Source organism: Hylobates moloch, unplaced genomic scaffold (genome assembly GCF_009828535.3).
Source record: "Hylobates moloch isolate HMO894 unplaced genomic scaffold, HMol_V3 SCAFFOLD_11, whole genome shotgun sequence".
NCBI lineage: Eukaryota > Metazoa > Chordata > Mammalia > Primates > Hylobatidae > Hylobates > Hylobates moloch.
Genome location: NW_026652286.1, coordinates 106,690,899 through 106,705,904, shown reverse-complemented (window position 1 = coordinate 106,705,904; position 15,006 = coordinate 106,690,899). Strand labels below are relative to the sequence as shown.

The 15,006-nt window shown below is 57.3% G+C and overlaps 1 protein-coding gene across 10 annotated transcripts in view; it reads left to right on the top strand.

Annotated features, from left to right (window-relative positions):
* The window catches only part of IGSF9B (immunoglobulin superfamily member 9B), a 236,425-nt gene that overhangs the window by 16,057 nt on the left and 205,362 nt on the right, over positions 1-15,006 (top strand). For 9 of the 10 annotated variants that reach the window (XM_058446302.1, XM_032167931.2, XM_058446304.1 and 6 more), the window contains 12 exons: positions 2,388-2,539; positions 2,854-2,971; positions 4,118-4,259; positions 4,550-4,695; positions 7,309-7,451; positions 7,727-7,867; positions 7,953-8,069; positions 8,389-8,539; positions 9,741-9,864; positions 12,370-12,545; positions 13,502-13,728; positions 14,558-14,642. In XM_058446302.1, coding sequence (XP_058302285.1) covers positions 2,388-2,539; positions 2,854-2,971; positions 4,118-4,259; positions 4,550-4,695; positions 7,309-7,451; positions 7,727-7,867; positions 7,953-8,069; positions 8,389-8,539; positions 9,741-9,864; positions 12,370-12,545; positions 13,502-13,728; positions 14,558-14,642 — 1,722 coding nt within the window. The remainder of the gene's footprint in view (positions 1-2,387; positions 2,540-2,853; positions 2,972-4,117; positions 4,260-4,549; positions 4,696-7,308; positions 7,452-7,726; positions 7,868-7,952; positions 8,070-8,388; positions 8,540-9,740; positions 9,865-12,369; positions 12,546-13,501; positions 13,729-14,557; positions 14,643-15,006) is intronic. The other variant, XM_058446300.1, reaches the window with a different exon arrangement.

Sequence of the window (15,006 nt, the reverse complement as noted above, 5' to 3'; positions counted from 1 at the left end):
TTAATTTATTATCTTTTCTTTTAAGCTTGGCACCAGAGGTAATAGAGCCAGTATCTGTGTTAACTGTATTTCAAGGGGCAGGCCGGGCAGGCAGGGGCTGTGTCGGAGATGAGCACACACTCTCAGTGAGAAGAGACCTGCAAGTTAGGATCCCAGGACCCCTTTACAAGGACTTCGAATAACTTTTTGCCATTATTTTTAGTATATTCTTAGACACTGGATAAGAATTGATTTTTTCGAGGACGTGCGAGGTGTATGTTTTTGCGTGTGATGACGCGTGCGAGGACGTGCGAGGTGTATGTTTTTGCGTGTGATGACGCGTGCGAGGACGTGCGAGGTGCATGTTTTTGCGTGTGATGACGCGTGCGTTTTGGTTTCCTGCAAGGGACTTGGGTGTATTTTTTGTGTGATGACGTCACGAGGACTGCGAGGAGATGACCCGCGAGGTCTTTTTGCTATGATGTGAGGCCAGGGGGAATTTTTGATGACTGGCGGTGGCCAGGAGTATTTTTTGGTGGGTGATGCGGGGACTTGGAGGTGTATGTTTTTGCATGTGATGATGGTGGAGTCGGGGTGTATTTTTTGGGTGGTAACCCCATGTTTTTGCTGTGATGACGGTGGAGGAGTGTGATGACGCGTGCTCCTGCATTCATTCAGTGGCCACCCTCCGTGTGTCCCTGCTGCACTCGCACTGAGCTGCAGGCTTTCGGGATGAGAGATGAAAGTGGTCTAGCTATGGTCTCACTCTTAAGAAGTGTTTTGCGTTTGCATTGGTATTGGCTTGTAATTCTGTGTGTGTGTGAACACCACTCATTTGTTTGTTTCATTCTTTCATTCATTCGACAAATGTTTGCTGAGCCCTTGGCTACTATATCTAGGAACTATGCTAAAAGCGGGGCACGTGGTGACCTACGCAAAAGGGGGCTGCTCTTAAGGAGCCACCATCCTAATAAAGGGGACAGGTAAGAAACAGGTAAACACACACAGAGAGAGACAGAGACTTGTAAGTGACATGTGCTTTGAAGAAAATGAAACAGCGCCAGGGAGTAGAGAATGCTGGAAGTGCCATCTGAGATGGGATGGGCTGCCCAGGTAAGGCAGCATTTTAGCAAAGACTTGCATGAACCAAAGGAGTGAGATCCAGGTATGTCGTTCTAAGCAGGTAGAGCCGCACATGCAAAGGGCCTGAGGTCAGAAGTTCTTGGCGCATTTGAGGAAGACAAAGGCAGCCAGTGTGGTTAGAGTGTGCTGGGAGGGAGAGGAGGCTGGTGCCACAGACAGGACCAGATCCTATAGGGCTCTGAGTAGTTCTCGGGGCAGGGCTGTGTGGGGAGGAGGGCCCCGCCCAAAGCTTCCCGTGAATGCCTCAGCGGCTCCTGAAGAGATGATAGTGATGGCGGTGGTACTGGCAACTTGTGCATTTTACAAGCTCCTTTTTACATGGTTATTCCTCACATCATTTCTGGAGGGTAGGGGAGTTTGGTATTTAGGTAAGACCCAGAGAGGCTGGGTAACTTGTCAAGCCTCCCAGAAGTGGCAGGCTAGTGCTTGAATTTGGGTTCTGAGCTTCGGGTACCTTGAGATGAGCTCAGCTTGACCTGCGCCAGCCTAGTGCTGTGGGCCTCAGGGCTGGAGTTCAGAACTGGGGGCCTCCTTGCCATTTCAGAAGACTCTAGAAGGGGTTAAGATTGACCGGATTGCTTCTACAAGCAGCTCAGGCAAATGGGACTGAGTCTGTTAAAAGCCGATTATCCAAACAGGATGGAGTTTTAATCAAATCTCCAATGCAGGGGGGAAGATGACCTGACATAATCAGAGGAAGATGAAGAAGGGAGTGGCCTTCAGGTGGGCTGTCCACCTGCATCCATGGAAGCCAGAGAGGGAGGAAGCTGGATGATTTTCTCAGGAGAATCTGGGAAAATGAGGCTCCGTGTAGCCTTGGCCTGCATCTGTGTTCGGTCTTGGTAGGGCTCAGACGGCAAGTGTCCTGGAAATGCGGGGGCCTGGCTGAGCTGCGGTTCGAGAAGTAGGAGCTCGTGTGTGTCATGGATCATCATAAATGGAAACACTGAAGGATGGTAGCAAAGCCTGAGGAGCTGGGAGCAGGCAGTGTTTGTAAGGGCCACCCTAGAGTAGATGCTCAGTTAACATCGGTGACCTGGGAATAAGCTACGGTACAGAATTTGGACCCAGCCACGCTGCGTTTGGATGCAGGTCTCCCTGCCAGTGATGTTGGTAGGCAGAAAGTTTTTCCCATCCCCACCTTCCTTCCTTTGTCCTTGTGTTCTGCAGAGCTGCAGTGAGGGTGATGTGCGGGGCAGGCACTGTTGTTGCAGGGCAGCGACGTGGCTGATGCGTGTCCTTCACCTTTGTGGTCTCCTTTGCAGCCCCTCCCACCTTTACAGAAACACCCCCCCAGTACATCGAGGCCAAAGAGGGTAGTAGTATCACCATGACCTGCACAGCTTTTGGGAACCCCAAGCCCATTGTCACCTGGCTCAAGGAGGGGACGCTTCTCGGTGCTAGTGGGAAATACCAGGTGAGTGTGGTTCTAGGTTGGGGCCGCTGCAGTCTCTTCCCGTTTCCCCAGGGCAGCCTCCCACTGCAGCCGACCCCTGATGCTACATGCACAAGCACAGAGGAGGCTGGAAAGCCATGGCCTGGCTCAGCCGCAGGCGTCTCTGTGTCGCTGGCAGGAGATGGGCAAGGGGGCACCTGCCCTTCGTGTCCTCCAGTTGCATCTGTCCCTGTGGTCATCTCCACCTTAGCGTCTCCGACTGCATCTCCCTGTTTGAGGGTAGCAGCGGTGGGTGTGAGCGTGGGTGCTGAGCTCCATCTGTTTTGGGCTCCCAGGTGAGTGACGGCAGCCTGACAGTGACATCGGTCAGTCGGGAGGACAGAGGTGCCTACACCTGTCGAGCGTACAGCATTCAGGGGGAGGCTGTCCACACGACCCACCTGCTTGTCCAAGGTAGGAGCCATTTCCTCAGCCTCTTTACCCCCGGGCTCCTGCGGGGACGTCCAGCCCAGCTGAGCTACGGAGGGCATTTTCCCAGGGCTCAGCTGGGGCTAGTGGAGGTGCAGGCGGCCATGAGGACCTGTGCGGGGCTCCTGTGTGCCGCCTGCTGCCCTGGTCAGAGCTCCCACACTGGCTGCCTGGGAGAGGGCCAGGCCCACAGGCCGTGGCAGAGAGGCCCCCGCTGTGTGGGTTTCTGGTTTCTTCTTCTGTTCAGATAGCATCTCTACCATGTCTCCGCCTCCCTGGGAGAGGAGCCCTCCCTCGGGTCATCTGGCATCAATAAATAAAGATAGAAACTCAATCCAAGCCCCAGACATTTAAATAACACAGTGGGCATTTGGCAGAGCTGGGGTCTGTATCATCAGCACAGGGAGATGCCAGTCTGCCCTGCCTGGAGCCCCAGAGTCCCCAAAGAGGGGCCAGGAACTGTGCAGGATGGGGCAGTGTCCAAGTCGGGGGGTCTCTACCCTGTGCTGAACTCGGCCCCCGGCTTAGCCTCCCCAGCCCTGCCTCCTGGAGGAACTCGGGGGCTCGGGGGTTGGTGGCGGCTGCATGCCCCTCCTGCCTCTGAGTGCGGAGCAGCAGCCAGGGCCAGAGGTCCCTCAGCAGCCTGGGTGGAAGCTGTTCCCTCTCGGGGGAGACTTGGCCGCAGCTGCCCGCTTTGTCTGCGCAGCCAGCACCAGGACTGCTGGCCTTCACCCTCTGCTGACTCCTCGGCCCCTGCACCCCCAGCTGCCCTCTTGATTTCTGGCTGGGGAGCAGCACATGGCCCTGACTCCTTGAGATGGGAGTATTCCTCGCTCTAGATTTGAAAAGAGTTGCCTTTCTCCCTGCTGCATCTCTGGCTCGGGCTTTGCTGGGAGAAGGCAGGCAGGAAAGGGGTGTGTGTGGCGGCTGGTCTGGGGAGCCTGGTGCGAGGGCAGGGGTGGTGGACAGGATGCCTGAGCACAGACAGCATCTGGAAGCGTCTCCATGATAGCTGCCCCCATCGCAGTGTTGAGGGCACCCCTTCCTGATGCACTGAGGGCTCCCAGGAGGCCTGGGTGCTGCTGCCGTCCCTGATCAGGCGAGGTGGGGTTTGTTCCCTGCTCTCCCCAGGGCCCCCTTTCATCGTCTCCCCTCCTGAGAACATCACCGTCAACATCTCCCAGGATGCTCTGCTCACCTGCCGGGCAGAGGCGTATCCGGGCAACCTCACCTACACCTGGTACTGGCAGGACGAGAACGTCTACTTTCAGAAGTGAGCACCCTGCTCTGACTTTTCAGTGGGGTCGCCACCCCAGCCCCCACGGGCAGGGCCCCTGAGCAGAAACTGCACGGGCAGGCTGCCCGTGGCTCCTGGAGCTGGGGGAGGCGGGCGGTCTGGTATGTGTGTCTCACATGCCAGGGCCAGGGGCTGCGTGGAGGGTCCCTGGGGATGCCAGGGGCACGAGGTCTCCATGCCACATCTGGGGCAGTGACGGTGACTGGGTGTCTGCGGCAAGACCCCCTTCTGCTCGCCCAACCCCCTGTCCCCATGCCGCTTTGCAGTGACCTGAAGCTGAGGGTGCGCATCCTAATCGATGGGACCCTGATCATCTTCCGGGTGAAGCCGGAGGACTCGGGGAAGTACACCTGTGTGCCCAGCAACAGCCTGGGGCGCTCCCCCTCCGCCTCGGCGTACCTAACAGTGCAGTGTGAGTATGGGTGTGGGGGAGCCTGGGTGGTGGGGCTCCCAGAAGGTTCTGGTGTTAGCCAGACTGTAGGCTGGAGGGTAGCAAAGACCAAGCATCATTTGGGGGCATGTGGGTGGAGGAACGAATGAGGGAAGAAGGAGGGATGGCTGGAGAGGAGGCCGAAGCCCTGGCCAGTCGGGGTGTACCAGCTCCTACTTCGTTGGCCGGGCGTCGCTGCTCAGCCAGTGCATCTCATCAGCTCAGTGCAGGCGGCACTCAGGAAGGCACCTTCGAGCAGTTCCTTCCGAACAGCGGTCCTTGGGCTGAAGGCTGGCCTGCACCTCCGTGCCTAGAACCAGTTGCTCTCTGGTGCTCTTTTCTCGGGGGTCTTATGGAGCATAGCCCAGGCCCATGCAGGGTTAGGTTTCTCCCAGCCTCACTCCCTGCCTTTCCACACCGCGTCTGTGTCGGGGGTGATGTGCTCCAGCTCCTGCGCCCGCTCCCTCTGGCTTCTGCGGCCTCTCCCCTTGGGTGGCTGGAGATCCAGATGAATGAGCTGCTCCTCACCCAGACATTCGAGGGCTTTTGTGCAAGCACCACCATTCAGCTTGCTGGTCTTTAATACTGAGCAGCCGGTTGCTTTCCCGCCCCCTGGCAAGCTGAGCCCTGAGACAGAGAACGATGAGTAATGAGGAGTAATATCTTCCTTTTGATTTGTGGATGGCCCTGTCACTCAGGCAACAAAGGCTGGCATTGTTGCTGTAGACGACAGACTCTCCCTCATTTGCCGGCTGGTGTGGGCGGATTGCTCACACCCAGCGACAGGGAATGGCAGGGGTGAGAAGTGGAACAGTCTGGAGACAAGACCGGGGTCAGTGTACGAGCTGAGGACAAGTGGAGGACGGCTAGTGGCCCTGGAGGTGGAGCTGGTCCGACGGCTGCGCAGAGCTGGATGTGGACATTCCACCATTGGTCGCGGTGGTGGAGCACGCTGCGCCTGCTGAGCGCCATCGGACCCCTAACCTCGCAGTCTCTCTCTTTCCTCTCTATGGAGTGCATCGCCTCTCTGCTTCTGCCGTCAGCCACTTAGAGGACTTTTGGTGTGCTGTATTCCCAGGCCCAAGCTTTACAGAGCCGTGAGGCCCAGGACAACAGATCTCGCTCCCCAGACCTGCAGCGGGAAAAAGCGAGTTGAGAAGTTATTCATACGTGACTTAGGATGTGCCCAAGCTGTGCTGGGGTGGGGAAGAACTGCAGTAAGGAGAGACCCGTCCACCACAAAGGTGTGCCCCGTCCCTCTGTGCTGGACGCAGGCTGTGCCACCTGGCACGGAGGTGGCCATGGTGGGGCAGGAGGAGCCAACAGGAGGTGGCCTTTGGACGACGAGCTGGCCAGGACGAAGGCCCCTCCTCGAAGCCATAGGCCATCTGTCTTTCTGGAGACATGTTTTGGTTTTCCCTGTCTCTCCTCAGTGCCAGCGTCACCACCCACTCCCCCTTGTCCTTTTTTACCTCCTTCCTGTCTTCAAAGAAATTCCAGGGGGTTGAGATTTACAGGTGGGTGAGACAAGGATTTTTATTTCTGCTAAAAAGCAGTGTTCAGAGTATTTCCCATTCATAAACCCTTTGAAAACCTTGGAGAAAAAAAAAAAAAACTCTACCATACAAAAGTAGGAAGCTATGTCTAAATATATAACTCGGCCTGGTATTTATGTAACACTGTTCTCCGAAGAGCTCAGAATGCTTAAAAGATACCAGCTCATTCATCCTCATTGCCTTCCTAGTTCTGGATCCTTCTCCTTAGCCCTCAGGGGAAATAGGGGAGTACTGAGAGGAGGTGACTCAGCCGGCATCACAAGAGGTGTGGGGTTCTTATTGCTCCTCCAAGAGCCAGGTCCTGCTCTGTCATAAAAGTTGGAGTGCAGTGGTGCCATCATGGCTTACTGCAGACTCAAGCTCTTGGGCTCAAGTGATCCTCCTGCTTCAACTTCCAGAGTAGCTGGGACTACAGGTGTGTGCCACCATGCCCAGATAATTCAAAAAATTTTTTGGTAGAGTTGGAGTCTCGATAAATTGCCCAGGCTGGTCTTAAACTCCTAGCCTCAAGCAGTCCTCCCACCCCAGCCTCCCAAAGTGTTGAGATGACAGGTGTGAGTCACTGCATCTGGCCTGATTCTGCATTTCAGCCGCAGAATCAGATGGGGAAATGAATCCCAGGAAGGCTGGACAACCAGCAGAATGGGGAGGAAAAATACCCCCTTGGTGGTTAAGCCTAGATAGTCTTCTTTCGGCTTTGGATGTAGAGGTGGGGACTGCTTGTTGCTCAGGAGACTTTGGGATAAGGAGCTGTTGGGGAAGGGTGCGGGCAAATGCTGGCTTTGAGGCTCGGAGTCTAGGAACTGAGAGAAATGGACACCGAGAGACCTCGTTCAACGGGTGAGGTCCATGGTAGAAGCATGACGGGCACTGAGGATTGGAGCAGGCTCGGACGTGCCTTTGAGTGCCTCCAGACATTCAGAACAGAAGTTCTGAGCACAGCACCTGGGCTGGTGCATGGGCTGCCTCCAGCCTGCATTCTCACCTGGCTTCCCTCTGTCTGTCTGTCTGCTCTCCCACCTGCGCTTCCTCTGTGCAGACCCAGCCCGTGTCCTCAACATGCCCCCTGTAATTTACGTGCCCGTGGGGATCCATGGCTACATCCGCTGCCCTGTGGACGCAGAACCACCAGCCACCATGGTCAAGTGGAACAAGGACGGCCGCCCCCTGCAGGTCGAGAAGGTGCTAGAGAGATGCATGTTGAGGGTTGGAGTGAGGGCTCCCCCCAGTACTGTGATGCCACCTCTGGGCTCTGGATTTCTGCCAGGACTCCCGGCCCCTTCCAAAAGCCCTGGGCAAAGAGAGAGCTGCTTCCGTAGGGGTCTGTGGGTGCCGCCCGCCCCAGGCTGGAGCTGCTGTGCCGTCCTGCATGCTGCCTGGCCCAGCTGGGACCCAGCCTGGGAGGGAGCGCGGAGTCTCTGACCAGCGTTCCCTGCCCTATCACCTGTGTCTGGCAGAACCTGGGTTGGACCCTGATGGAGGATGGCTCCATTCGAATTGAGGAGGCCACAGAGGAGGCTCTTGGCACTTACACCTGTGTGCCTTACAACACCCTGGGGACCATGGGCCAGTCTGCCCCTGCGAGGCTTGTCCTGAAGGTGAGGTCCCGGGGCTGTGACGGCCTCCATGAGCTGGGCACCTGGATCCCCGGCCTCACGCGGGTGCCTGTGCTTTCCTCCCCAGGACCCCCCCTATTTCACGGTGCTACCAGGCTGGGAGTACAGGCAGGAGGCCGGCCGGGAGCTGCTTATCCCCTGTGCGGCCGCGGGGGACCCCTTTCCTGTCATCACGTGGAGAAAGGTACCTGGGCCCTGGAGCCCCTGGGGCTGCGGGGAGGTGTGAGGACCCAGCGAGCCCTGGGGCTGCGGGGAGGTGTCAGGGCCCTGGAGCCCTGGGGCTGCGGGCAGGTGTGAGGGCCCAGTGAGCAGTTCCATTCTGGACCTGCCCTGACCAGGCTAGATGCTGAGCAGTGAGCTGACCCTGAAGAGCAGCAGGCACTTGGGAGGAGGGGCAGCATGGGCGGGCTGGGGTCTCAGGCGTGTCCTCCCCATCTGCTTCGGGCTTCTCTCCTCACCCCCATTTCTGTTCCCACCCTCTTCCCTGCCCCTTGTTCACCAAGGTAGGGAAGCCCAGTAGAAGCAAGCACAGTGTCCTGCCCACTGGGAGCCTGCAGTTCCGTGCCCTGAGTAAGGAGGACCACGGGGAGTGGGAATGTGTCGCCACCAACGTGGTCACGAGCATCACTGCCAGCACCCACCTCACCGTCATCGGTACGTGGCCGGCAGGGCTGGGCCGGGCGGCGGGGCCAGAGCAAGCTGGCTGGGGGTGGGGTGCTGGACGCTGGGAGCGTCCCCTGGTGGCCGCTGCACTCTGCAGGCATCCTTCCTAAGTCAGTCCAGCCCTGAGCCCCGAGTCCAGCACTTGCAGCCTTTGCCCCTGTGGGCTCTGTCAGGGAAGGGCAGCGTGGCTCCTGTCCTCAGGGAGGTCTTTTTGGGCACAGGCCTGATGTCCACAGCAGCCCACCTGAGGGAAAGAGGCAGCTGTGTGGCTGGCAGGGACTGCAGAGCCTTGAGTTTAAGGGCCTCAGGGAAAGCTGGAGGGCTGGAATGAGGGAGACGGGGACTGTGCAGCATCTCAGATGAGGGCAGAGCTGAGACCTGCAGGCCAGGCCTGGCGTGCAGAGGCTGGGCAGAAGGAGGTTTCTGGTGTTCTGTGTCTGGGCGTTCCCGTTTCCGACTGCCCGAGGCTCGTGTCCCAGGACCTTCACCTGGACCCTCTCAGCCTATTCTTCTAGGTCCTGACGGCTATAATCACAGTCACAGCCAATGCTTTTTGAGGCTTTACCGCCAGTTTTAGGTTCTGTTCCAAGTGGTCTGCACAGCTCGTCCTTCACAACTCGGGAGGTGCGAGCTGGGGTTTCTCTAGCGTACGTTCCTCGAAGCAGAGGTTGGCGTGGCCCGAATGCTTTCTCTGGCGTCACGTCACTAAGAAGTAGTGGGTCCGGGAATCGAAGCCAGGATGAGCCTCCTGACTGCTGTGCTGTGCTGCCCGCATGCCGGCATTGGGGTGGAACGGAGTTGTCTCATGAGGCCAGAGAACCTTACAGGAGGGGTTCTCTGTGGCTGTGCCTGCCACCTTAGGAGAGAGTGTTTCTGTGCTCACCAGAGAAGCACAGGATTTGGGCCAGGACGAGGAGGGCTCTGGTTTCTGTTGGACCCATTCCTGATGCTGTGATCTCCTAGTTGAACTAGACTGCACAGTGGGACAGGCTTCCTGCTCCAACCCCACTAACCAGTAGGGTCAGGGGATTCAGCACCTGAGAGCATCCCCGTCGCCCCCATCCCTTCACTTGCAGTATTGTGCTCCACTGCCATGCGCTTCAGCCTCTCAGGTTCCCCACAGCCAGACGGTGGGCACCCAGCCACGTGGCTGAGTTCTTTTCAGTCTGAGAGGTCTCCACTCGATCTCCAGGCACCAGCCCCCATGCCCCGGGCAGTGTCCGGGTCCAGGTCTCCATGACAACTGCCAACGTGTCCTGGGAACCAGGCTATGATGGAGGCTACGAGCAGACATTCTCAGTTTGGTACGGACCTCTGTGAGTCACCCCGGCATGCTTTGCTCTCTGCTTCTCCCCTCCCCTGTCTACCTGCAGGCCACCCTGGGTGGGGGGAGGTAGGAGGAGGCTGCAGTTCCTGGCCTGCCAGCCCTTCACAGAGTGAGGTGGGTTGAGACAGTGACGAGGTCCTTGTGGGTGACGGGAGGGGTCTGAAGGGACTCTGGGCATGGCTGTGTCCCTGTGGCCTGAGGGGTCTGGGCCTCTCTGTGCCCTCTCCCTGTTCATGTGCTGCCTCGTTTTGCATCCTGCTTCATCCTCTGGAGCCTGGAAGAGACTCCTGCCCTTCAAGGGCTTTGTGAAATTGCCCAGCCTTAAGTGTAGAGTCTAGTTTTTAGAACTTTAAATTTTTTTTGTATTTTTGTATTTGTAATTTTTCTGGGTACATGGTACATGTATTTGTAGGTATGGGGTACATGAGATATTTTGATACGGGCATGCAGTGTGTAATAATCGCATCAGGGTAAAGGGGTATCCACCCCTCAAACGTTTGTCCTTTGTGTTCCAACAATCCAATTATACTCTTAGTGATTTAAGAATGTAGGATACATTATTGTTGCTTGTAATCCCCTGTTGTACTGGCAAATACCAGGTCTTACTGGTTCTTTCTCACTATGATTTGTACGTGTTCACCCTCCCCACCTCCTGTAGTCTAGTTTTTGTTCTGTCCCTTCCCCAGTGGCCACAGAAACTGGTGTGGAGAGGTGATGCTCACTTCCTAGCCTTGGGGTCAGCCCCTGCATTTTCTCTCTAGGACTATCTGTTTCTCGATTGTTTTCATTCCTCTGTTGTCAGTTTAGCCAGATGCAGTGATTTGAGATCTTTGCACAAACCTTAGGGTAGATACAGATCTCAAAAATGTGCCAAGCGGGGTGAGGGCAGGAGGAGAAGGAAGCCTAGCTGACTCCTCCCATCCCCCCAGGGCTGCCCCTCCCTACACTCCAGTTTGAGTCAAGAGCGGCAGCCACCTGCTCTGCCCCGGGGGTGACAACCTTGAGCTGGGAGGGCGAGCCCCTCAGTGCCTTCTTTTAGACGTGTCTCTCCAGCTAGGCTCAACTCGAGCCTGGGGAGGAGGAAAAGGCAGGCGCCGGGGGCAGCTCAGGGGGTTCAGGGAGACCCCTTTATCCACTTCTCAGCAGCGAGGGCAGTTGAGAGGGGACCCGCTCTGTCTCCCATCACGGTGGTTTGGTGGCTGCTTCCCAGGCGGAGTGTCCTGGGTGTCTTGATTCTGATGGGAGAACTGCACCTAGATGATGGGAGTTGGAGCAGCTCACCTTCCATCCCCTGACTCTGTTCCTCCCACAGCAGCGTGGGGGCCCTAACCTGGTGGCTGCTGTGAGACTGGTGCTGCTCAGCGCCTAGGTGTCCAGGGTGGGACATTTGGTGTGGCCAAATTGTCTTTGGAGATGCCTGGGTGGCAGGTCTGGGCATACAATGGGGGGCTCAGGCGTAGATTGGGGCTCCCCTGCTGCTTGCGGCGCTGCTCCACGCTGCTGCCCATCTGCACTGCTTTTCCACACATGGCTCCTCGCCGCTTTGTTGCCTGGGGCAGGGAAGGGCGGGGCCGAGGTTGGGGAGGTCCCCTTTCTGCCTGCCTCTAACTCCGCGTACTGACTCCGACGTTTGGCGCCGGCTTCTTTTTGTTCTGCTTTCCGCTGCCTCAGCTCACCCTCCTGGGCGTGGACGGTAGTGAGCCGGGAGCCCGGGAGTGGATCCTGGAGGGCACCCACCAGGTTACATCTCAGGGCTGCAAGGAGAGGGCCAGTCCCACAGGACCATGTCTCCTCCCTGTGGTGACGTGGCAGCACTGCACCCATAGCCCGCCGGCTTTGCTGGGAGTTGGGAGCCTGTGGAACAAGGGAACACCCTCGGCCCTGTTTTCCTACTCTCCATGCATAGTGTGACCTTCTAACCGTTATGGCCTTAGGGATCCCGGCCCCACTGTGGGGAAACCCCTGGTCATTAAGGTCTTATACCCTGGACATCTCAGGTGACTCCAGTCTGATTGGATGAATGAGCCCTGTGGGTTACCCGAGGCCCTACTTCAGCTGTCCCTGGGGATGTGTGCAGCCAGGTCCCGGGCTCCTTCCCTCGTCCTGCCGCTGTTGAGCCGCTTATCCCCACACCCCCGTGTCCCTACTCTCCCAAGGCAGAGCTTGTTCTTAGGGTTGTGACCAGGGTGGGATTCTCCCACAATACAGCTGGTAATCCATCTGACCAGTGTCCTGAACATGACTTGCACTTGCACCTCAAGGCCCCTTTGGTAGAAAAGGTGCCAGCTGTGGTTGGTGACCCGGCATCAGGAGGATTGGCACAGCCAAAGCTGGGCAGGTCATCCACTCTGGGCCATGCCCTCTTCTTGCCCTTGAACCTGGGAATGCCAGGCCCACCCGTGCCTTCTCCCTGAGCACCCTGCATGCACCTTCTTCTCTCCAGTGTGACCCACCCCACCCCTCGTCCCCTATCCTGTCTCTCTCTTTTGGCCAGGATGAAGCGGGCACAGTTTGGGCCCCATGACTGGCTGTCCTTGCCAGTGCCGCCAGGACCCAGCTGGCTGCTGGTGGACACCCTGGAGCCTGAGACAGCGTACCAGTTCAGCGTCCTGGCCCAGAACAAGCTGGGAACCAGCGCCTTCAGTGAGGTGGTCACTGTGAACACTTTAGGTGAGGGCCCGGGTGGGATGTTGGGAGCGGGGGTTGGAGAGGTGGTAGGGGCGGTGGCCCAGGCAGCTAGCAGTTGGTCTCCTGCCGGCCAGGAACCTTGCTGAGTGCGCCGCAGAGCTGTGTCGTCTGACATCCCCGTGAGGATGTGTTGTGGTCTCTGTGGGGTTTGCTGGTCCTGCATCAGAGTGCTGTTGGCCGAATTCCTGTTGCTTTTTCAGGTGGAAGAAAGACACTTAGAATTTTTTCTTTCCTTGTCAGGCCACGTTTGCCACTTCTGTGGCTTTCAGGGGAGATTGGGCATCCTCCCTCCTTGGCAGCGCCTGCCGGTTCTTGCCTTTGGCCCCAGCCTCACTGGGCGGTGGGCATGTGGGTGCCTCCCGCCGTGGAGTCTTCCAGGCCACCTTCCCGGAGGCAGCCTCATACTCCTCCCTGCCTGGCCACAGCTGTGTTTGCTCTGGAGCCAGAGGAAGGGCCGCTGTGAACAGGCTTTTCCTAGGTGGTGTGGGTGGCGCGACCCCAGCCCCTTTCCCAGAATCCGCTCCTGAGCGGCCGCCAAGGTGGACAGCAGTCTGGGATGCTCACCCCCAGTCCTTGGCACCTCTGTGGGGCTTCCTGTTGACCCCCAAACCCCGGCCAAGAAGGGAATGGAAAGAGCGACGGCTGTGCTGTCAGAAAGAAGATGTCCCTAGCTCCCTGGAAGAGCACAGGAGATACTTTGATGACCTTTAATTATTCCTCCTTCCCCATAGTGCCCATTTCTCTTCCCTTTTGCAGTACACGATTCCCTCATGTATGTTCTTTAGACGTACTTTGAAGGCAGAACCCTGAAGCCCTGGGCCCCCGGGCCCTGACTCTGCTTCCCTCTGGGCCCTGACATGTGCACAGGAGCGTGGGAGCGCGGTGGCTGCCCTGGGCCTTGCTGATGCGCTGTGGTTCTTCTCCTTCCCCCGCCGCAGCATTCCCTATTACAACTCCAGAACCCCTGGTGCTGGTCACCCCACCGAGGTGCCTCATAGCCAATCGGACTCAGCAGGGTGTGCTCCTGTCCTGGCTTCCGCCTGCCAACCACAGCTTTCCCATCGACCGCTACATCATGGAGTTCCGCGTCGCGGAGCGCTGGGAGATGCTCGACGATGGCATCCCCGGCACCGATTTAGAGTTCCTTGCCAAGGGTCTGTCACAGGTGAGGGCGTTGCTCTTCCTTGCTGCTGCTTCCCAAATCCTGGAAACGACAAGACTCCAGAGGCACTGGAAGCTTTGAGTGACCAACTTTGGGTGTGTGAGGCCAGCCACATACTGTACCACCTCACCACTGGTCCTGGATTCTCCCAGACTCGATACCAAGGCCTGGACTCCTCAGATCATGGTCCACAGGCTTGGGGCCAGCTCTGGGGCAGCGGGGACCTGTGTTCTACTGAGGGTCCCAGCGCTGCCCCAAGCTGGGCAGGGCAGGCTGAGAAGCCAGCAGGTGTAATCAGAGCAAGGGGCCCCTTGCTGAGCCTAACCTGGGGTGGGCAGAGAAATTCCAAGAAGAATTCTCTTCCAGGTTTGTCCAGGGAAGGACCCTCCTCCAGTAATTTAGAGTCCCTGGAGGAAAGTGCATTATCCGTTTTTCCAGTAGCCCCGTTAAACTTGGATATCTAGCTGGGGAGAGGAAGCAGCTGGTTTCATAAGATACAATCTCATCTATCTTTCTGTCTTCCTTCCTGGACACTTATTTATTAATAGTGGTTGCTGGAGTCAGCTCCCAGTGGCCCTGGAGAGCCTGTTGCACATATCTCTTCCCAGTGCTTTTGGTGACCTCACGTTCGTAGCTTGAAGTCAGCCATCGTAAGAGTGTTTACACCACAGCAATTGGCCAGTGCTACCATCACTTAGCATTAGACACTTAGCAGTCCTCCCGTGCTTTGGGCGCCCTGCCCTTTGCAAGGCTGTGTGCAGGATGAGTGTTTGTGGGGACAGTGGCCATCTCAGGTCCCTCGGCTGACTGGGTATTGTCCCTGGGGCTGTAGGACACGTGGTACGAGTTCCGGGTTCTGGCCGTCATGCAGGATCTGATCAGCGAGCCCAGCAACGTCGCCGGCGTCTCCAGCACAGGTATTTTGGGTTGAGGGTGCTCTTGCAACTATAGGGACATAAGTCCCAGAGCTGCATGGGGGTCGTTTTGTGAAATGGCTACTCCACGAGGAGAGGCTGGATTGGAAACGAAGGAGGTGCCTGGTTGCAGCTGCGCGAGTCGTAGCCTTTCTTAAGCCCACCAGACCCCTATTTCCATGATGCATGCTATTTCATGAAGCTCAGAAGCTGAGTTTCTGACACTTGTATAAGACAGCCACAGAAAGAAATTCAACTAATCTTCTCATTATAGTAGTCAAAAAGGACTTGATTGAAGTGCTATTTGCTGTACATTTTCAGTTTCTTCTTGTGGGGGAGGGGCCGTGAATCGGAGGAAACAACAGGT